Source organism: Copadichromis virginalis, linkage group LG23 (assembly GCF_057382275.1).
Source record: "Copadichromis virginalis isolate Kocher_CV1m ecotype Utaka linkage group LG23, C_Virginalis_male_GT1.1, whole genome shotgun sequence".
Classification (NCBI taxonomy): domain Eukaryota; kingdom Metazoa; phylum Chordata; class Actinopteri; order Cichliformes; family Cichlidae; genus Copadichromis; species Copadichromis virginalis.
The window spans coordinates 39,936,211-39,960,551 of NC_140639.1; the positions used below are offsets into that span (position 1 = coordinate 39,936,211).

Here is a 24,341-nt window from a genome sequence, read left to right on the forward strand (position 1 = left end):
ACAGTGTGGAGCAAATTACCTGTCGCAAGCCTTAGAAAACCACATTCATATGATTACGTTACATACTTTCCTCCCCACATTTGGAAATGGAACACTTACAAATACATAGCAGCTGTGTCAGTGCCTTACAAAATTGTCACAGTACTCATTTAGTAAATTTCACCAGCAGTTTTTTAAAAAACCAAAACAGGGTTATGAACTGTACATGAGTCTGGTTTTCTCTGTGGACACATTAGCAGGGTGCGTGTCTGGACATCTCTGAACGACAGTCCCAAAACTGTCCACATCGCTGTCCTGATTTGTATGTGACTTGCTCTCCATTTGGTATCTCAACTGTGCATATTGGTTTCCCAACTGAGTGACCCAGGCTCAAAATTCTGTTAAATCACATATATCCAATCCTTAATTTGTGCTAACACATCTGCCACAGCCGTCCAGTCACCCTCGTGTAAGTAGGCCAGAAAAAAAACCCACTTTTTTCAAACATTCTTGCTGGCCCTAAATGATGACTTTTTAATTCAAAACTTCTTTTCCTCTCACATTTTACTTTGAGACTCTTACTGCCAGTGCTTTTGGGAAACCAGGCCTGCAGCAACAGTTCTTGAATCTTCAAGTAAAGATGTACAACAAGAGACACAAGCACCCTCTGCGTTAGGCAGAGGAAAAGAATTGGCAAGATTTTTTTTTTTTTTTTTAAAAAGGAGACATAAAACGACATTATTAATGCACTTGCAGCATCAATCTCGAGAGATGCGTCTTTCTCATAGCGCGGAATTAGGTACATTTTAAAATCATGTTTTAAAATTCAAATGCGAGTTAGATTGCAGAGTTTATGAGCCCAGTGCAGTAAGAACATGAAGCATTAAATTACTTTGTTAAATTCTACAGGTAGTAGTGACCAAGTGTGCTCCCATAGTTTAAGCAATGACTGACATATACATGGTCGGTGTTCAAGACAAAGAGGAGTCCATGTTCCCTTTTTGGGGGTGAGAATCATGCAAACTGCAGCAGAACAGATGAGAAAGAAGCAAAGCACCCTCTCTCCTGTTAATGCAGTCTTAAAATGCAGTTTTTTAGGCCATGAAAAATAGGAAAGGGAATCGTGAAGCCTTGCATCCATTCAAAGTGCTTGATCTAAATAGGTGAGTATAGTTTTTGTTCTTTGTTTTCACATTTGTTTAGTCTGGAGGGAGAGATGTAGCAATGGCTGCTTTCATTATGGATCACCCCTCTTCTATTAGGCTCAACCTTCCCTTCTCCCTGACACAAACTGCCCCCCCCTCCCCCCCCACGCCCCTGAAAAAAAGGAACAATAAGAAGAGCGATTACGTTGAGATGACAACTCCTTTCGACAACGGTTCTCTGTTGAGGTACGTGGCCCAGTAGACGAGGTTGAAGGTTCCGAAGAGGACAGGGAACACTATCCGCGACATCTTGTCGATCTTGCTGACACTGTTGTAGGTCTTCTTGGGGTCCATCGTCTTGGTCTCAGCAGAACGCAGGTGTACCGACGTCGTGTTGGAGATGGTGGAGATGGACGTGTCCTTGGTGAGGTTGGGGGTGTAGTTGACACCTGCCGAGCACACGTTGTTGGGCTTCTTGGACAGAACCATCGGGTCTCGTTTCTATGGCAGGACAGAGCACGTTGAGTAGAATGTTAGTTACAAGCCTCATTTTGCTCTACTGTTACAGTTTTTTTTTCTGGCTTGAGAAGAATCTGTGTTTTTCGTTCTGTCTGGAGTGATTAGTGACCTTACTGAGGTGAAATATTTCTGGCAGAACATTCTGGTAAAATGTGGGCTGCTGAGTTATTGAATTTCAATCAGTTAGCAGCATGATTTCCACTGGTGTTCTGTCAGTTTGAGTTTTATTTATGATGACTGCACTGTGCATATATGTTTTAGTGCAGCTGTTAACAGATGCCTGGCGGTTGTCCTAGACATCACTGGGATTACTAAACCAAGCAGAATTTATAGTAATCCATGCTGTGAAGTGACTTTCAATATCCTGATGACTCACAGTGCATTTATGTACTTAACTGTTTTTTTCAACACTTATACTGAAGTTCACTTGCTTCAGTGCCACGTAAATGTAACACTGCTCTAATATCTGTTTGCTAACTGTGTAGCTAAAGGCAGAAAATGATTAGTTTGGCATGAAGGCCTTGACACACCGGATGTGATTTTGCTGGACAAAACTGCGGCATTTATTTTTTTGAACCAAGCTTGCTTTTTCTGATCCAAAAGCAGAAATCTGACCAATCAGATTATGTTTGGCACACCAGTACGGTACATACAATCAGCTCTCTGTAATTATTTCTTTGCCTCCTCAGATGTGGTCTCAACTCTGCCAACAACAGCTCAAACTACTCCGCTGTCATCCCGAGATATGTATGAAAGTGGTCGTCATACAGCTTCAACTCCTGGATCAAACCATGAAATTCTTCCTGGTGTTGCCTGATGAGAATTAGAGGAACCCAGAATCTCAGTTTCTTCCTTTTCTTGTTCAGAAACATCAGGAACAGCTTATCATTGCTTTATAATGATTTTATTTTTTTCACAGTGCATGTGAAATGTGATCTGCCTGTTTATACAATACACAACGAGTTTGGATCCGAAGAACTGGGAATTTCACTTTGGTGTTTTTGCAGTGTGTTCGGTGTGTAATGACCTTAAGACTGTTTAAAACCCTATAGTACCACAGAGTAAGTAGTACTGTTTCTCAGATAAGCCTAGAGGCCTAGAGTAGAGTCACTGAATTTCTTCTGGATTTTTTTTATGGTATGATCTGACAAATAATCAAATAAATAACTGTGCTTCAGTTTTTTTGTCAGTGAAATTGTGTGGGCTCAAATTGTGGTCATAAATATTTTGTACTTGTAAATCAGTTTTGTACTTGTAAATTAGGATTCGTATGTGTAAAAAGAATGTGTGTGTGTGTGTGTGTGTGTGTGTGTGTGTGTGTGTGTGTGTGTGTGTGTGTGTGTGTGTGAAACAGATTTGTATGTGTAAAAAGAATTTCAAGTTTTAAGTACAAGTACGATTCGATAGAAGCTAGGTCCCCTAACTTTCAGTAGCTGTTGAAAGGATAAAGTTTTGGTATATCAGTGGTTAGAAATACTTTAGGATTCGTTTAACACAAAGTCGGGGCTGACCCGGGATCATGGCTGTGAGTCACAGTGCGCAGCATAAAGGTACTTTCACATCGGACGCAGCATGTGCTGCTAATGCTAACTGCTAACTAAAAGCCAAGGATCCAGAATTTGTTGCGCTGGCTGCTGAGCTCTGTGGGTTTTTGCAGCAGCTCTACCTGTGCTAGATGCACCTGCTCCTTGTTGTTTCTATCTCTGACTTTATGTCCTCTACAAGAGTTTCTGTTTTTTTTGCTGGTTCTTCAAATATTCAATAAAAAGATGTGTGCTCATTCATAATGAAGAAAGCTTTGTAACTATCCCCACTAGTGAAGACTGTCATTTCCACAATAAGGTTAGATAACCATTTGCACCAGTCAGATAACAAAACATAACACAACAATATTGTTATTTCACATAATCAATCATTTGCAACACTTCCTTTGTTTCTTGTGGAATATGATACAAACCGGATTCCAAAAAAGTTGGGACACTAAACAAATTGTGAATAAAAACTGAATGCAACGATGTGGAGATGGCAAATGTCAATGTTTTATTCAGAATAGAACATAAATCACAGAACAAAAGTTGAAACTGAGAAAATTTATCATTTTAAGGTTAAAATATGTTGATTCAAAATGTCATGGTGTCAACAAATCCCAAAAAAGTTGGGACAAGGCCATTTTCACCACTGTGTGGCATCTCCCCTTCTTCTTACAACACTCAACAGATGTCTGGGGACTGAGGAGACCAGTTTCTCAAGTTTAGAAATAGGAATGCTCTCCCATTCTTGTCTAATACAGGCCTCTAACTGTTCAATCGTCTTGGGCCTTCTTTGTCGCACCTTCCTCTTTATGATGCGCCAAATGTTCTCTATAGGTGAAAGATCTGGACTGCAGACTGGCCATTTCAGTACCCGGATCCTTCTCCTACGCAGCCATGATGTTGTGATTGATGCAGAATGTAGTCTGGCATTATCTTGTTGAAAAATGCAGGGTCTCCCTGAAAGAGATGACGTCTGGATGGGAGCATATGTTGTTCTAGAACTTGAATATATTTTTCTGCATTGACGGTGCCTTTCCAGACATGCAAGCTGCCCATGCCACACGCACTCATGCAACCCCATACCATCAGAGATGCAGGCTTCTGAACTGAGCGTTGATAACAACTTGGGTTGTCCTAGACCTCTTTGGTCCGGATGACATGGCATCCCACATTTCCAAAAAGAACTTCGAATCGTGACTCGTCTGACAACAGAACAGTCTTCCATTTGCCACACTCCATTTTAAATTATCCCTGGCCCAGTGAAAACGCCTGAGCTTGTGGATCTTGCTTAGATATGGCTTCTTCTTTGCACTGTAGAGTTTCAGCTGGAAATGGCGGATGGCACGGTGGATTGTGTTCACTGACAATGGTTTCTGGAAGTATTCCTGAGCCCATTCTGTGATTTCCTTTACAGTAGCATTCCTGTTTGTGGTGCAGTGTCGTTTAAGGGCCCGGAGATCACGGGCATCCAGTATGGGTTTACGCCCTTGACCCTTACGCACAGAGATTGTTCCAGATTCTCTGAATCTTTGGATGATGTTATGCACAGTTGATGATGATAACTCCAAAGTCTTTGCAATTTTTTGGTGGGTAACACCTTTCTGATATTGCTCCACTATCTTTCTGCGCAACATTGTGGGAATTGGTGATCCTCTACCCATCTTGGCTTCTGAGAGACACTGCCACTCTGAGAAGCTCTTTTTATGCCCAATCATGTTGCCAATTAACCTAATTAGTGTTAATTGGTCTTCCAGCTCTTCGTTATGCTCAAATTTACTTTTTCCAGCCTCTTATTGCTACTTGTCCCAACTTTTTTGGGATTTGTTGACACCATGTAATTTTGAATCAACATATTTTTCCTTTGAAATGATACATTTTCTCGGATTAAACTTTTGATCTGTCATCTACGTTCTATTCTGAATAAAATATTGACATTTGCCATCTCCACATCATTGCATTCAATTTTTATTCACAATTTGTTTAGTGTCCCAACTTTTTTGCAATCTGGTTTGTAATAACTTAGCTGATGTCTCAAATACACTGCCACACTTGTAGGCCCTGCAACCAACTGCTAATATTTCATAACCACAGGTCATAGCCAAGTTTGCGATTTTGGTATTTCTGGATGATCTGAGGATAAACTCTTAAATGTGTATCAAAGTACCCACAAATTGTACCTTAGGGTGTTGTGCTTCCATAGCCTTCTTGCCATCCCAAGCCCAGCTCCTCTTGGTGAAGTAGTTCACTGTTGCGAACTCAATGAGGGCAGAAAAGACAAAAGCATAGCAGACGGCAATGAACCAGTCCATGGCTGTAGCATAGGCCACTTTGGGGAGCGAGTTCCTCGCACTGATGCTAAGGGTGGTCATGGTCAGCACAGTGGTCACCCCTGGGTGCAAACAAAGTTAGACATGACGATTTTAAATTTAGTTTTTATGAGCCAGCTGGAAACAAATGACAGACTGGCCTCACTCAGTGAAGGTGGGCACTTTAATAACTCCTAACTGTCAGCTTGTGCAGTGCTGCTGCTCAGTGAGCGACTGTTATTATTCTCCCTGGTATGAATGCGCATGATGGAAATATTACCCAGTTAAATAAGAAGTTTTTTTACTTTTTTTTTTTTAAAGGATTAGTACGTAAGCAGCTTCACTCACCAAAAACAGTTCTGGCAGGAACTGACTCTCTGTTCAGCCAAAATGACACCTGGGACAGGATTACAGTCATGAAACATGGCATATACGTCTGGATGACAAAATATCCAATCTTCCTCTTCAGGAAGAAATGGGCCATCATCACTGTATACTGTCCTGAGGGGAAAGAAGCAAATAAAAAGGATATAAGGTTAGATAAGGACAACAAACAACAGCGTCCTAATAACAGAAATATCTACTTAAAGATGCACTTTGAGAATAGAGGAATTATTAATGTGCGACTTGACCTCCTTACTGAACAAAAGATGTTTAGTCTACCGCATTGGGCATGTCTTTATTTTAGAACAAACTACCAGCTGTGTGATCAAAAAAACAAGTAAACTGGCTGCAATGGTGCTTAGTCACTGGATAAAAGGAATGAAAAGTGTCATTTGAGAAGCTCCCCTTCTTTCCACTATTCTACCATTAGACTAATGAAATAATCAGAGGTGTTGGAGACTGGTGAAAATGTGTAAAGAGAACATTTCAGTTAAACATAACAGCAAAATGAACCTGACTTCAGGTCTGTTATTAAAAGGAAAAATTAGCGTAAGTGGTGTTAATTACTGTGAGAACACGAGAATAGATTATTATGCAGTTAATGTCTGGGTTCAACAATGGGCCATGACAGTGGGAGGTAAAAAGTGTGTTGAGAGGTGGGAAGTGGGAGGACAGAATACTCTGCTAAACAACAGAAGATTGCATTTGAGGGTTTTAAATAAAAATCTCCATTGCCAGCAGCAGTTTGTGACTGCAGGTGCTGGTAAACTATGAAAAACCTAATGACTGTATTCCATACACTGGGGCACACGTACACAAGCCGCTCTCTCTCTCCCTCACAAACACACACACACACACACACACACGCACGCACGCACGCACACACACACACACACACACACACACACACACACACACACAAACAGAGTAATACATGAGGCTTTCTCCAGGCACAATCGGATTTTTGAACCTCCCTAATCCCTGGTTACAATCTGCATCCTGCCATCAGTGAGCGCAAAGAGAGGGAGTTAAAAAGCAGGGGGGGGGGGGGTTGAGGGGGGTGCTGAGGCTTCCTGTCTTGGGATCCATTGCTGAGCTCCAAACCCCGCCCCTTTCCACCCTGCCAATCCAGGCTCTAACACACGTAGACACAGTCAAACACACATGAAGGATGATCTCTAGCTGTTGACACACACCTCAGCGCACGCTCTAAGCCACGGAGACGGACACTCATTGCTTCTAATCACTGGTGGGATGGAGGGGGGATAGCCGTGTAGATATATCTGCATACCTCTTTTTTTCTTTTTATGTTGTTTTTCTTTCTTTTTATTTTTCTGGTACCTCCAACGCTCTTCATGGAACTGACTGGCTTGGGGAGGACAGAAAAAGCAATTCAGAAAGCGCGCTGAACTCATCAGCTGACATCAGCTTAAAACCGGGGGAAATTTCTCTATTTTGCAGCTGCCCTGTGTTGAGGACGAACGGCCACTACGCACACTTATCAACGTCACTGTCACTGCCATGCCTCGATCTGGAGTTCCCCAGCATGCTTAGTTCTCTCTTCTACCTAATCGCTCGGGCCTTCTGATGCCTTCATGACTCCAGGCCACCTGGTTCACAACTACCCAGTCCACTTCTACACCTGCTGGAATCAGCCAGACACATCCCTTGCAAAGGGTTACCTTTGCACTTGATGCATGGATCCTGAAAGGACCGGGGGCAAAGGAAAGAGGAAGACCATGCTCCTCTGGTGGATTTTACTTTTCTCCCAAGGATCTGTATTTCACAGTGTTTGTGGGGAACTCCCTTTTGTGTCAAGCAACAATGCAGCCATGCTGGTAAACTGGTGAGTTGGAGGGAAACTGTTTTGCCCTGTTTTGCCAAAGCTGTGTGCACAGCATTTAAAATGATTTATTATTCTCTGGAAAATGTCCTTCTAGATCATTTAACTTCTTAACACCCGGTAAGTCAGTGTCAATGCATCAAGTGTCAGGGTTAGACATAATGGGAGGGGTAGTGGTAGTGTTTTTATAGTACCTTAAAAGAAAAGTATTAAGATACAAACTAAAAAAAACTGTTCATTAGATATTTGCTAGACATTAAGGCTAACACCAAGCCCATTCCTAACCCTAAATGGGTTACTGGTGACCAGATGGGTCTTCAGAGGTTCACAGGATATGGCGTTTTGTCCCAACACTGACGTCGCAAAGGTTCCTGACAAGCCCTGAGGTCCCTGCAAACTGTAGACGTAACTGTTGCTAGAGTAAGCCTTATCTGCTTTTAGAGTCAGGGAGTTATTTAAGGAAAGTATCTGAGACGGAAGAAGCCGTGACCCTAAAGATGTCAGGTCTTTAAAGAAAAACTCCCTCACTTATCTCCACTTTCACATCCTCAAGGGGGAGTGCCTCAGATTAGTGTTGTAATTAAAGTCAAACACCATCCAGCATCTGACACACAAAACGTCATAAATACTGTTCATTAGCTACTTTTAGCTAGTCCCGTATTCACAAGGGGTCACAACATGTAGCGCCACACACTTGCTTTCGCAGATCTGTACACCAGATATCCTTCCTGACACAACCGAGAGACGTGTTTCCTCTCAGACTCAAACCAGGAATATCTGGCTTGCTAGGCAAATGTATAAGCCACTGTATTATGGAGCCACTCATTATCAATGTTCATTGTCAAGAAATAGCTAATATTACTAAATGTAACTGCTTAGCAACCACCAGGTGGTCCCATCTGGAGTTATGGTTAGAGATCAAATTTGTTAAAGTTTTTTTCTTGTCTGGAAAGGCCCAGTTGAAAAGCTTTTCACTGAAAAACTGTAATGCCAAAGTGTATTCTTCTCTGAAAGTGTGTCCTTTTGCTTGTGGCTAAAAAAAAACCCCAAACCGTAACCCTAGGTGGACATGGCAAACGAGGTTAATCTTAAATCTCAAACTGTATCCCTGCATACAGTTAGACATAAAGGTTTTGACAGATGCAATGTTACAGGTTAGGACTGCATCTATAAAATAATTTGTTAACAAGACTGAAATGTTTTCTTCCACTATTACTCTACATACTAACATGTTGGACTAAATAGGGAAAAGTGCAAGATCAAAAACCAGAGCTCAGATCTGGCACATCTTAGAGTGTCATATTTGGTCTGTCAAAGTTATTAGTGAGAGAGTCAAAGATATAAACAGTAAATTAACCTTCTGGGCTGAATGTGACCCCAGAGCTCAAGCTCATCAGCAATCTCCACCACTGATTTGGGCAGTTTCCAGACAGAAGCTTTGAGCTGCATGAATGATTTACCGCCTTTGGTCCTGGAGATAAATGGAATTCTCGGATAATGTTTAGCTTTTTGTGGTAGCAGGCACGACACCAGATGGTGGCTCGATGATTTGGGTAATATCATTAGTACTATCAAATACAACATATGAACATAAATACTGTATCATAGTTATTATACTTAGAGTATATATTGTTTATATCTGATCAGCCATATGAGAAGGAATCGGTTGGATTAATTTATCTCCAAAGGGTTGGATGATGCGACATTCTTACAACTTCATTTGACAAGAAATTTAGATACTGTGCTATTTTGGTTTGCTCTGACTTTTTGCACACCCATGTGCACAGCCACATGGTCTACATCCAGCCTCAGCCCTCTATATGTTAAGTTGGGGGCTGGGTGGCTATATTTTAGAACAATTTTTGTGCAAGTACAAGTGATTTGTTTATATTTGTTCAAAAACTCAAATCACTTACACCTGCTTTAGGGTTTTCTGGGTGGTGTTAGTGGCAGAAATATGCAACTAAGCAAACAAAAAATGATCCAAATGGAGATGCTTTAAACAAATTTTAATAGTTTGAAGTAGACCATTTACTAATTTTTGAAAATCACATAATTTAGCATGTGGCTAAACCTACACTAAACTCCAAGTCAAAAACAGGTTGCTAGCGACCTGGTGGATATTAACAGGTTAAGCACATAACTCAGTAATTGGCCCTAAATGTAAACACAGGTTTGTAAAGATCAGTGAAACAGCTTCCATGTACAGTGGATGAATTTCTCACCATTTTTTTCCTTTTACTGTAACTACATTACTGTGTCTTTAAACCAGGTTTCTAGAATCAACTACACCGTAAAAAAAAAAAAAATCCTAAAAAAAACAGTAATATTCTGGCAGCTGGGGCGCCAAAATAATAACAGAAAATAACAGAAAATAACTTTCTCATGAAAATACAGTTATTTTCAGTAATGACAATACAGTTTGTTGCCCTAATTTTACATGGGATTTTGCCTTTTTCAAGTGCTTTTAAACATTAAATTAGGTACATTTTAATGTGATCAACCAATGAAATTACCTATAAACAAGGTCAATGAATGCAGCAATATGAATAATAATACTTAAATGTACAGAAATATACAGTTAACAGTTGGTTTAAATAATAATAATGGATTGCATTCATATAGCGCTTTTTGAGACCCTCAAAGTGCTTTACAATTCCACTTTATAATTCCCCTCTGGCCATCACCAGTAGGTGGTAGGTGAAGTGTCTTGCCCAAGGACACAACGAGTGTCCGAGCCGGGGATCGAACCGGCAATCTTCTGATTACAAGGCGAACTGCCAACTCTTGAGCCACAATTGCCCTAAATAACAATAATAATAATTATTATTTGATGTAAAAAAAGTTAAGAATCATTTTATTTTTTCCATAGCATTACATTTGAATTAAACAGTTCAATCTTTCAAATAACGGACAAATATTTGTGAAATTATGATACATTTGTGAATGTATTTTAACAATCTAAATATGCATATGTACAGACAGATACATTTAAAAAACAAGAAAATTATGTTTTATTACATTTACAGTGATTTTACGTTGATTTACATTTGAAATGTAAAATCACAACCTATTTATGTATATTTAATGATATTCTAGAAGAACAGTACAAAACTGTAAAATATACAGTAACATACTTTTATATTACATTTTTTTTACAGTGTAGTCAACCAAATGCTTTTCAGTGCAGCAGTTAGAAACTAGACTTATGTAACTCTTGGCTTCTTGCAAAAGTATTCACATTTGCAAGAAGCCACCATTTAACCTCTTCACATCCACCTGTCATAGGGTTAGAGCTGGGTTTGTTTTAACCAAATGCTAAGCTGTTGAAATTTTAAGATCTTACCTTTCAAATTAAGTGTCATCTACACTTTTGGGCTAAAATTGACCCTCAACCTAGTAGATCCTAGAAATAAACATGCAGTTACTCTGTGAGCTACTAGCTTCTACCATTAACTAGCACATTAATTAACATGTCAAACCATTCAGTGTTATAACCTACTAGCCAGGCAGTCATCAGTCCTTTAACCAACAAGAGCTTTAGCCTTTCACTTAAACCATTGAGTCACCAAGCAAATATTTAAAGAGCTGTGGTACGCAAATAAAAAAAGGAGGGGAAATCCACACTTTTAATAACGGTTCTACTAGATACTAGAGGAAAGTGTATTACAGTTTGGTTTTACATAAGAGTATTAAGCAGATGACTTTCAACACCCACACCACACCCTACCAGCCCCACATGTCAAAGTGAGGCCGTCCAATCCCAACATGCACAAAGGCCACACACAAACACACACACTTTTTTTTTTACTCTAGCTTGGCAAAGACCTAAATTGTTATTATCATGATTATTTTTTTCACTTAAATCGTTTCCTGTATAATCACCTTAAAGTAAAATGTCTCCTGTAAAAGCAACCCGGTTTAACGCTTCACCTTAAAGCCTAAAAACTTTAAAGTCCTAACCCCCACAATAAAGAAGTAACTTCTGGTCCTCCAGCTTATTGTCACAATGACCCTGCTGTGTGACTGTCACAGTGACGACATTTGATACAAAGATAAATATACAAATGCACACACCAGCAAACACACAGACACACCCAGCCAATCCCTCACTGAGCTGTGATGTCATCTTCTTATGCAAAAGCTGATGGGTGGTTGGATGGGGGATTAACCCTAGGACTCAGGTCTCTCTCGATTTGTGTATGTGTGCATGTGCGCGCATGCTTCTATGTGTGTGCGTGTGTGCAGGGATAAGTGTTGTTTGACAGGGCTGTCCGAGCCTGTAGACAGCTGGTTGTGAGAGGGATAGGCTACTCTGCACTAGCCTCCACTCATTGACTCTTAACTACTGATAATGTTTCCCACATTTCCTCTCCACCTCGCAGCACATCCATTTCTCCCTACAGTGTTTATCTTCCCTAATCTAGAATTAGTTACATCACCTTAACTAATTCGTACCGTGCAACATAATTCACCTCAGTGCTAATGAAAAATACACAATGCAATGCTTGCACTATGTTCTGATTGAGGTTTCTTTATTTAATGAAAATAATAAATAATTAACAATTTTTTAAAAATTTTATAACTTAAAAAAAGTTTTGAACAGTGGCACAGTTTTCATAATGTTTGTACACAACACAACATATTTGAAGTTGAACAATCAATGTTAAATTAACCCAAAGTTGAATTTAACCTCTTAAATCCAGATGTTAAGGGGTTAAGAAAAAATATAGATTTGACTAATGAACTAATTACATTCTTATGTACCGTCCCTTTTTTAGAGAATTAAATGTAGTGCAATAATTTAATATAATCGTAATAAAATCTTTTTTAAACTTTGTCAGTGATCCTTTGATGATGACTTCCTGAAGTCTGGAATCCGTGGCCAATCAGCAGAGAAAAGGTTTCCCGCCGAGGCTTTTACTGTAGCAGTGTTTAGTTGCTGCCTGCACAATAGTCCACCTTTTTTTTATATTTTTCAAAATCTCCTGGGTTACTTTTGTCAGCATGGTCTGGCTCATTGTTCATCTGTTCGCTGAGATGACATCCAGTTAACTTGACTGCAAGTCGCTCAGTGTGTACACACACTGCTCAGTACACTTTTGTTTTGTCAAATCACCAACAAACACCTGTGACCTAGTGTCATAGGAAGCTATGTGTACCCCTGCATCAAATTGTCTCTACTTTATTCAGATTATGAGTCATTTTAGATCTTTTTTCCTTTTGTTTCTTCCCAGCTCTGCTGTATTTTCATCTGTCCAGCAAGCTAGCGTGGCTAGCTAAACATAAATGTTTTGCATCTTGCAATCAATGCAGTGACTTCCACACTTGGTGCATCCTGTGGGGTTTTTTTTGTCTTTCCCGTGGAAATGATCTTGCCAACATCCACCACTTTTGTCTTTTATGGATTTAAGGACCTGTTTCTGTTGACGAGCTCTCCAATGCTTTCTTTTTTTCTCAGCAAGAGCCGAACTGCTGATTTGACAAGTTTCTGCTCCCTTTCAGATATGTTTGTTTTCCAGTCTAAGGATAGAATATTCTCTTTGCCTTAAGAGGTCCTTCAACCTTTGCTTCAGTTCACAGAAACAACTTCCAAATGCAAATGCCACACTTGGAATCATCTCTGGACCTTTAACCTGCTTAACTTGTGAAAAAATACAGAAATAAGCCAGAGTCAACTCCCCAATAATATTTTAGCTCCAGAAAATAGGGCAGTTTGTATATAAATACAGCTGATGCAATATTTTTGTCCGAATCCTTAAATTAAAGCTAAACGTCGGCATTTCAGTTGCATCTGTTTCATTAAATCTGCTCTGATGGTAAACAAATATGCTGACAAAGGTCTCTACACCTGTAAAAAAGAGCTAACTCAGAATTATTACTTAAATAACAGATGGTACAAGTAGTTTATAACATCATATGGTTTTAATTGTTTTTGTACAGTAGTTGAGGTTTATGGACGAAGAGTGAATCCCGATAAATAAAAAACAACTAACACAAATAGAAACAGATGGGTCATCAATGAACTCATTTTAAATGGTATGTTTGGGCTCTTTGTAAAAAGATGCTTTTCAAACACAAAGTGTTTGAAAATGCCAAATGTTACATCACGTACACTCGTACACTCGTACACTGTGTTTTAAGGAAACTAGACAAGTGTAGGACAAAAGAAGATGAACAGGACATGAATACCATCTTAATGTCCTCACAGAATCAACATGGAAATTGGCCCATTTGCTGTTTGCCAGTGTCAAGGATAGCCTCAAGCCATTTTTGAGGAAAAGAAGGGCCAAACTTTACAAAAACTGGACCCAAAATTATTTCAACGTGTCTTATGTTGTGATGAATCCAAGCAAATTTAAAGGTTTCAGTTGAACTTGTCATTATTATGTGTAATCAACATAATAGTGTAAGTGTAAGTGCCTACAGTCATCGATAAAACACACCGGACAAAAAAGCCTGAACAAAAAGCAGCCACTTGCTCCAAAGCAAGCAAGTGATATTGGGGATCTTCTCAATGATAGAATGATGAGCGCAGCAAAGTATTGTCAGATTTTCATCGACCAAACAATACATTTAAAAAACATCTGATTGGCAACAGCTTTAATAAACACACAATGGAACATGATCGGTGATGGATTGGCCTCCCCAGAGCCCCTATCTTAACATTAAGCAGAGTGGCGTCATGACAGAGAACAAACCAAAAACAGCCAACATCCAAAGATAAGCTTTGAATGTTCTTCAAGAGACCTATTCCTGAAGACTACATAAAGAAAGCTAGCTTAAAATAGTTCAGGCTATGTTGAAGAATAAAGGCGCTCATACCAAATATTTGACATTTTCAACTTGTTGTTTTATGCATACTCTGTTTTTGCCTTATTCTGTATTTTCATTTATGTTTGCTAATATTTCAGTAAATCACTCTACTTATTTTTCCATTTTCCTGCCAAAAGATAAATTTTATAGGTTGTTCAAAACAACCTAGTTCATAGGTACAGTTTTGATGCCACTGAATATTTACAGTTTTGTTGTGATGCTAGCTGAAGCGATGAAGCTAACATTAGCTTGCCATTGTATCACCACAGTTATGATGAAGAAATAAAGTTCCCATATTAAATGTGGACATGTAGACAATGTTGTAATACTATGTTTGTATGAATACAATCTTCCACTAATAACCAGTACTCGAGTTAGAAACAGTAACTGCTAGCTTGTTGCGTAGCTAAACTGCATTAACACCAGCAACATATGTAAGTATCCTTACATGCCTACACAAATGGGCTAAACTAAGTTAAACTAAACTATTGGTTAAACTAAGCTTTACAAAACTCCTGTAATTTGTAGCATGATCAAGTAAGCAGTATTGGATTTGTTGTGTGTGTTAATAATTAGAAAATTATTGAATATTTCTATCCTTATTAATGAGTGGTGTAGTGTTTGTCCAGTTGACAGCTTGTATTTGTGTTCAACGGTAATAGTTAAGTCATCCTATTTTTGTTTTTATTGTACTATGTATCCTATACAGTAACTGTCTACTGGGGCTCCAGTTCTTATATTGCTGTGTTACCTAATCTCTATTTTTTCCCCTAATATCACAAAATATTCCATCATTTGGGATTAAGTATATTACTTTTATCTCTGCCACAACTTATTTCACTAATCCATCCATTCTTAATACTTTGCTACTAGCAATAGAAGCACACTGCTGTTAATATTATTACTACAGAGTTATTAAAATAGCACATACCCCTGCTTGTGTGTATATCCTCTGTGTTAGCACTTTGTCCAACAAGATGATACTGATTGAGTCTGGAGCCATCCTCTGCCACCACCACAGATTCTTTAGCTCCCTCAGTCCAAGTGTAGACGACTTCTGACACAGGATAGGCATCTGAGAGACAGACAGGAAAGATTATTCTGATTTAAGTGTTTTGCTCTTAATATGATGACATTCAAAGTGGAAGTGAAACCCTGTTTGTTTACAGCAGAGTAGATTATTAACATATTAGAGTGAGTTACAACCCTGTCATCACTCATTATGTGTAGCTCCCCGTGTGTGGAGCTGATGCAGAGCCTCTCTAGCACTTTTTGATTAGACTGCAGGCTTGAGGCCAAGAGCAGAATTTGTCTAGTATGTCTGTAAAATGTGTGTGTGTGCGTGTGTGCTGGAGGGGGGGATTTTTTAGTCTACTTTTGTTTAAACCACATTTCTGGGTCAGGGGTGAGCTTCCCTGTCAGCAGCCGGACCCAGACGGAGTCAGATTAACCAAAATGTGTTGCATCACACTTGTGATGAAAACAGAGAGAAAACCGTGTAACATCTCTGGCTATTACACTGATTCATGTTGAATACTGCAGCATAGCTGAACATTGATCTATCATGGCCCTCTTTTAACACCCCCCCCCCAAAAAAAAACAAACCACAAAACAAAAAAAACTAACAACAACTTTGAGGAGGAAAAAATGGTGAAAGGAAAAGAGAGAAAACAAAAACTTAATCATGGTCATGTCAAGATTTGGAAAAGATTGGCGAATACTATGGAAAGCATTTGAGAAGCAGAAAGTTTAAGGTGGGAGACAGGGAGAGGAATTATCTGCAGAGAGGAAAAATAATGAGGGAGGAGGGCCCAATTACACTAGACACCTTCATTTTGCATTTATTCTTTACTTTTGATGCTTTCCAAAGGCTGCATATTTCATACTGGGGACAGAAAACAGTGATTAGTTCTTTGGCAGTGATAAACAACTTTTAAAGAGGCGTGCACGGTGAAATTGGTGCAGCCAAGTGTTGTTCCCTCATCAAGAGATTTCTGGAGGCATGAAAAAGACAATTATGCACATTAAATCTATTAATACAACACAAGAAGAGCTGAAATTCCATTAAAACAACTTATTATGCTGACTATCACAAACACAACTGAAAGCCTGGGTTGTTCTTGCGTAACAGTAGGCCGGCAGATCACATCTTGACCTGAGTATTTCCATTCTAGGTGTTCACTTGGCAGATGGGTAGTGCTCCAGACTGTATGTAGTGTTTAAAATTGGGCATGGTCAGGCCAAAGGCCGAGACCTTTAATTGGAGGGTAGTTAGATTGCGATAAGGGATTACTGGTGAATTTCATTAGGCAGAGGAAAAGCTAAACACTTTGGCAGGAAACACAGTGCACCTCTGCCAACTTCTAAACACTTTACGCTTAACGCTTTGCTGCTCTTTCCTTATGGGTGAAGCAAAAGCAGCTACAGCTCAGTCGGAGTCATAAATTACTGCAGTTCCACACACTCTAAGTGCAGCTGTCTGAATTATTAAAGAAAGTAAAAGCAGACAATTTCAAAAGGCAAAGTGTGTTTTCCCTTACAAGTTACTGACAAATCAATATTCAGTAGGGCATACACGTCAAATAAAAGCAATACTTGCCGCATACTGTAGTAACTGAGCATTTAAAGGTTGAGGAGCATGTTAATTCCATCAATTATGTTACTTAAGTTTATTTCTGGTGAAAACTAGTTGAAAATTCTCTGTAGCTGGATGCACAGGCTAGGCAGATATTAGCAGCTCAGGCGTGGTGAGTTATCATACATGTAGGCTTTCTGTCTCATAAAGAGCTCCTTTATGGTTGTTTTAAAAAGATACTTGAATTGTTATGGAGTTAGCTAGCTAGATGTTTAACCTATTGGTTCTCACTGTCAGCTAGCCCATTTGTGCTGTCGTTGACTGTTTCAGCTATCACCTGCAGTACATATAAGGTATATAAGCAATACTATGCAAGCGCCTTGAGCAACCCGTTGTTCTGCATATTTAGCTAAGGAAATGGGAAATAGGTGCAGCAATTTCTTGAAATGTACAGTATACAGCTTATAAGGTCTAAACAAGTTTGAAAGTCCACAGCTGACATCACCACCTTTATTCTTCAATATAGCCTAAAGTTCCTTAGACAAGATTTCTTGTAATTTCTTCAGGTAGTCTTCAGAAATAGTTCTCCAGGCTTCTCTGCTGCCTTTTCTTCTGTTCTCTGTCATGACGATTTCTGGGGAGGCCAATCCATCCTGATAGTGTTGTATTGTGTGTTCATCTATCCAATTATGCTGTTACTGCATTGACAGTGTGTTTGCGATCATTGTCATGCTGAAAACTGAAGCTGCTGCCAAACAGAAGCTTTCCAGGTGGTATAGCATGGTGGATCAAAATCTGATGGAACTGTTCTGTTCGCAATTGCATCAATTTTGGAAACATCCCCAACACCACTGCCTGAAATACAGCTCCAAACCATGAAAGAGACTCCACCATGTTTTACAGATGATTGTAGACATGCACTGAGGTTAACTCTATCCTGTCAGAGTATAGCATCAAGTCAGTTAAACTTATGGGGATAAAGATCTGGTCAGTTAAGAGGGAGAGGGGGGGTGTTAATCAGTTTAAATTGCTTTGGTGTTAATGAAATGAACCACTGGTGCACCAAAGCGGCAACAATGACACAACCCCCAAACAGGAATGATTTTACAGCTCGAGGCTACTGGCATTTTTTCCCTCCTCCTTCTTTCTGACTGTTCACTAGTTTTTGATTTGACTAGGGTCGCTTTCTCTATTGGTAGCATGAGATGATACCTGGACCCTACAGAGGTTGCACAGGTAGACAGGAAAGAACAATCCTAGTCATGAACGACCTTCACCATCAAACGACCACCCAATTACCTACTTTTTCTAAACATGAACGTTCCTCTCTGGCATTGTAGCCACCAAGCTGAGTAGGCACATGAGCCAACACATAAGCACAAGTCAGAAAGGCATTAGAAATACAAACAGAGGGCAAAAAGCACCAGCTCCTTGTTGATAGAGCAGTACAACTGGCCTCTAATATGAGGCAGACCAACTTGAGCATCAACTTGAATCTCATCTCTCCAGAATATTTTCATCTCGTTTATTTGCTGATGAAAGGGTCAGTACTTTTCATCATAGGTTTTTTTTCTCGTGCATTAGTTTTTAGTTAGTTATTGCCTTGTTTTGGTCTGAAAAAAGGTCCTTGATGAAAACTATACCGGAAATTATTGGTTAATAAGATTATCACTGCTCGTGTAAATCATCTCTCTTTGTATTTGTTGCAACAATAAAAAAAGACTTTGATTTGCCATTAGGACCTGGCTGATCCTATTTCCATGTCTAACATAATTGATTGAATAATGAATTAAGTCGCCAATGTGTAAATGCAGTTTGGCAGCACACCCATGGATCCTGAGATCTGCATGCTTTACTTTACTTTGAGTGCTCTGATTTACATTGCTGAAATGTGGAACAAGGCTGATATTTAGCCTAGTCGATTTTTCCAATTTGATGCCTCCCCTTATTTGGTGTGAGATTTATTTGCACCATATGGGCTTATGTGAGACCTGGCACCAACAAAAAGGAAGGAATTGTTTTACTGCCTATATCTAGACAAGTATAGCAACATGTAGTCAGAAACTGTCGTGACTACAAAATATTGCTTGCGAAGTGTAATTATAGGTGTTTGAGTAAATGACAAGTAACATCATATGAATGGTGGTGGCAGTCTAGAGGTCAGGGTCAAACTTTGGCTCAACAGGCTGTCATTACAGAGTAGGCGAAGTTGAGCTCTGATTGGTGGGATTACAGAAATAATTCAGAGATTCATATCTTAGAATATATAAAGGCTCAAAGAAGGAGAACAATCATAAAATGATTCACTGCCATTCAGTGGGATCATTGTGGGTTGAAGGGAAGGCAGGCTAAGTCGTTAGACCACGCTTGATTGTTTTTCCCACCGCTCTGGGGCTCAGGTTTTGTGCACCTCACATCATCATCTGCATTTTTATGCCCCGTTTCATGGAACGAGGAATTTCTAAACACCCGCCTATCCATAAACACCAGCTTTGCAAAGTTCCAAATGACTGGCCTTTTTTTCTATCACAGAGCCGTCAATTATGGTAATCACACAGCAATTTTGCAGAAAGTAGTTTTCTTTGGCAATTGTTCTTCTGTCTCTGTTGCCCTTGGTGCAGATGCTATATGACTGTCAGAACTGTCTTGTTTTTTTAGTCAGTTCATCATGTATCTTTTTATAGCTCTATTGTCTTTAATGGTCTCCAGTATATAATTCTGCAGACTTGTTTAAACTGTTTTGAAGTCATATAGTGCTGGTGAACTTAACTGAATTGAGAAGTACTACATAAAAAAATAGACTATAAGCCCACTGATTACTGATTAGTATTACTCCTCTTAGTGTATATCCTTAGTGTATACTTGAGAACTGTAGAGCTTAAGGCCGTACAGAAGCTAAATTAGTAGGTCAGAGTAAGGGATTAGTTACCCTTTACCCAGGACGACTTAGTGTACAGTAAACCTCCATGCTTTAATAGCATGACAAATCATTACAATGTTATAAAGGGAGAGGATATAGAGGCCTATCGAAAATAGGTTTAAGACTTTCATGACTATGACCCAGGACTGTGCTTGTCATGCATTAATCCAATTGGAAAATAGTGATTGAAGTTGTTGCTATTTGCTTTACAAAGCAAAATACTTACAGGTTTTATCAGGTAAAAATGACTCAGTTGAAATCTAGACTTTTTACGACAAGCAAATGTAAAGCTTTAGGTTACTGAGATATCTAATATCCACCTACTGCACTCTGTTACAGATAAAACCAGATAGCAAGATGACAAGATCAAGTGAAAGCTAGTTTGCGAGCTGGTGATGGCTTTAACTAAAGCTTCTGGTAGCTGCAACTGAAAACAAACCGAGAGAACATTGGTTCGTTGATGATTAGCTCATTAAAATGAATGTGATGGTAAAAACAGGAAACATCAGAAACTTTCTTTTTTTAGATCTAGCAATGCATTGTGTAGTTATAATGACATGGAACGATGAAAGAGCACCTTTGCCTGTTGTTATTGCACACTGACACCGTTTACCTGTGGGGTAGTGCAGGGGGAGAGGTTAGATTTTGCCATGGGAAAGCCCAGCAGCTTCCATAATTGGATTGCAATCCGTTGTGCTTCTTTTACGTGGTGAATGTGGGCGGGCTGCATCTCACTGAAAATCCAGGAGTCTCATCCCTTTAGTACAACAGGCTCCTTAGGTGTGGCATTTGGCCAGCTCTGTCTTTAAATACCCACAGGGCCACTCAAGCTTCTATATGCGTCCTTGCTGGGAGGGCACACAGACAAGGCGTCAAGTTAAGAGGGCATTGGGGACAACCCTTCCAGTCATTAACCTAATTAAGCGTAGGAGGACTTCGGTAATCTCTTCCCTTCTGAAGTTTTTAATAGTTGATACAGAGCCATAAATATAGACTCAGAAAGCTAAAACATAAAGTTTAGGTACATCTTTAGTAGGTCTTCAGCTATGTAACTGATATGCTTGAGTCTTTTCACTGACTTTGAGTTTTCTTGATTTGATGTTCTAACAAACTGCTAAACAGCTGTAGTATAGCATTTAGCTTATTATAGCTAAATAATAATTACATATAGGCAGTGTTGGGTAAGTTACTTTAAAATAGTAACTTAGTTACATTACTAGTTACTTCTCTCAAAAGTAACTCAGTTACTTCAAGTTACTCGTTACTTTCAAAGTAACTAGTTACTAGGGAAAGTAACTTTGGTTTTACTCAGAATTCTCTTGTTAATGTGTTTCTTCCATAACTTTGCCAGTCTTCTAGCTTGCTTACTTGCCACAAGTGCACTGTGCCACCTACCAATAGAAAGGATATGATAACGTGCATATTTCCACGAGAGAAATCCCACGCCTGGACCGTCATTGACTGCTGCCATGATTCTAGCCTACGTCACAGAGTCATGTGCGCCTTTTACATCCAACACAAAAACTGCAGTCGTGGTGCTTTCGATTGTACTCAGAACTCAGAAATTCTGCCTTCTGAATAGGAAGATGTAGGTAACACCAGACTGCAGATGAGCTGCATACAGGGCTGGACTGGGAAAGAAAATTGGCCCGGGCATTTTGACTAGAAACTGGCCCACCATTATAGGAAAAATCATAAAGCCTTTGAATGAAAACAAACACTGTTGTGACAGTGATGTTCACTGTTCTGATGGTATATATGCATCAATCTATCAATCGTTTGTTGTAAGATTCAGATAATTATTTTTTAAAAGCTAGATATTTTAAATGAGAATAAGAAAGAAAAGTATTTCTTTGTGCCCCCCATTCCCTGTTAATGCCCTACATGCCCCCTTGGCCACACTTTGCTAGATCCGCACCTGCACAGTTACCAGCTGTCAGCTACCTAAAAAAGGATCCTGGGCGATCGTGGCTCAAGAGTTAGGAGTTTGCCTTGTAATCGGAAGGTTGCCGGTTCGAGCCCCGGCTCGGACAGTCTCGGTCGTTGTGTCCTTGGGCAAGACACTTCACCCGTTGCCTACTGGTGGTGGTCAGAGGGCCCGGTGGCGCCAGTGTCCGGCAGCCTCGCCTCTGTCAGTGCGCCCCAGGGTGGCTGTGGCTACAATGTAGCTGCCATCACCAGTGTGTGAATGTGTGTGTGAATGGGTGGATGACTGGATATGTAAAGCGCTTTGGGGTCCTTAGGGACTAGTAAAAAGTGCTATATAAATACAGGCCATTTACCATTTAATTGTCTCTCAGAAACAGTTCATAACTTCCCTTCAACTCATTCATGTCACCTAAAAGGTAAACCTGTTTCTCCATCACCTGTTCAGCTCTGATGATCCAGTAAGGACATCTCCTGGTTTCATCTTCATGTTTCCCTCTCACCAGATAACCAAACCATATCATGACCAGCAGCTTTTTTGCAGCTGTGGCTCCAGCAAACATCAGCTGATACTAGAAATTAATATTAAATAAATTCTAACAACAGCTGATCAAGCTTAAACGTGCTGCTGTTGTTTAGCGCAACATCCGCTGGTTTTCTCTTTCGGCGCAAAGTGGGCGATAAACAAACAAGAGAGAAAAGCCGATCAGCTGATCATTGATCAGTTTCATGATTGAAGTAGAAACGGGAGAGGGAGGGTGAGAGGATGAAAGAAGAAGAGGCAGCTGTGCAGCGTAAACACAGAATAACTCCAGCTTTGTGCCTTTTTCATTGTAGCTGAATTACGGGACAAACTGTTCCTTTTCACCTAAATACGAAACGCTAATATTTTCTCTGAATACCAGACGGGACGGTTGGCAACTCTAATAACTTATGAACAAAATAAGGTTCAACATCATTAACTTCATAGCACCCACCCAGCTGTATAGAAACTCCGTCATGCTAGCTAGCACGCAGTACGGAAAAAGTCAGAATAACGAAAATAAACTCCACCTAAACTTGGTTCATATCTGACCCAGAGAGACTGCAGGTCATAACTTCTTACCTGAAGTTCAGTTCACACTTGGACCGGCGGCCGCCTCGGGTCTCTTTTCCTTCTGCGTCCCTTTTCCTTCATCCACCTGCTGCCTCCACCACTTGCTAATGTTACTGAATCTGTGGAAACTCCGCGATGCCACCACACGAAGTAACGAGTAACGACCCTATCTAAATCCCAGTAACGAGTAACGCGTTCCTGATTTTGGCATAATAACTAGTTACCGTGCTCGTTACCACAATAATAACGTAGTTACTGTAACGCGTTACTTAATAACGCGTTAGTCCCAACACTGCATATAGGGTGCAGTGCAAATGTATGTCTAGAGCCATCCCTCATTTCTTTACACACACACACACACACACACATATATATATATTAGGGGTGCAACGATACACAAAATTCACGGTTCGGTTCAGTTTGATACTTTGGTGTCACGGTTCGATATTTTTTCGATACAAAAATAAATGTTCATGCCTTTTTAATTTGTCATTTATTAAAATTATAAATATATATTTCAACTCAAAAGTACAGTTTTTAAATTTAATGTTGCTGAAACAACAAAGTAATTTTGTAATTTCATCTTTGGAAAAGAGAGTTTATTACAGAGAAATGGCTCTTTCCAAACTAAAAGCTATACTATCCGCTTCTTCTGGGCTATATTCTCAGCAGCACATTAAACATATCAGGTCCCCATAAGGAGAATCATGTGCTAACGGCTGTCTAAATGACTCGGGTAAAGTTTGTTGTTGTCACGGTTCTGGGTCCGTTGGACCCAGTATTTTGAGTTTCTTATGTTTTGGTTTATTTTGCATTATGGATTAGTTATTTTCTGGTGATACTGTTTTGATTACAACTATATTCTGATTCTTTAGTTATCTGATGATGTTGATGATGATTATTTCTGGTTTAGGTTTTGTTATCTTGCCCTTATGTTTGGTTTAGGTTGCCTGTGCTTAGTCTTCTCTGCCCGTATGTCCCTCTGTTTGTCCATGACGTCATTATGCCTGTTTACGAGTCTGTCTCTGTCTGGCGTGTGCTTCCTGTCTTATTTTGTAGGTCTGTGTCCTTTGTCAGTGCGTTCAGCTTTGTGCTCTCCCTGTCTCGTCAGTGTAATCTACGTCAGCCGTGTCTCCCAGCTGTTTCCTCTTTGCTCCGTTCACCTCTTGTATTTAGTGTCTGTGTCTTCCCCTACTCGGTGTCGCATCGTTAACGTCTGTTCACCCTCATGCTGCGTGGATTTCCCTGTGTCTCTCTCTCTCCGAGTGTTAGTTTACTTTTCCCAGTTTAGTTTTGTATT

At 39.8% G+C, this 24,341-nt stretch overlaps 1 protein-coding gene across 2 annotated transcripts in view; it reads right to left on the reverse strand.

Annotated features, from left to right (window-relative positions):
• Positions 1-24,341, reverse strand: part of LOC146681620 (gamma-aminobutyric acid receptor subunit alpha-5-like) — a 50,234-nt gene that overhangs the window by 4,995 nt on the left and 20,898 nt on the right. Inside the window, exons 7-10 of one of the 2 annotated variants that reach the window (XM_085449124.1) lie at positions 15,456-15,599; positions 5,830-5,982; positions 5,353-5,564; positions 1,330-1,625 (exon numbers count right to left, since the gene is read on the reverse strand). In XM_085449124.1, the coding sequence (XP_085305250.1) occupies positions 1,330-1,625; positions 5,353-5,564; positions 5,830-5,982; positions 15,456-15,599 (805 nt within the window). Of the gene's footprint in view, positions 1-1,285; positions 1,626-5,352; positions 5,565-5,829; positions 5,983-15,455; positions 15,600-24,341 lie in introns of those variants that run through there. The other variant, XM_085449123.1, reaches the window with a different exon arrangement.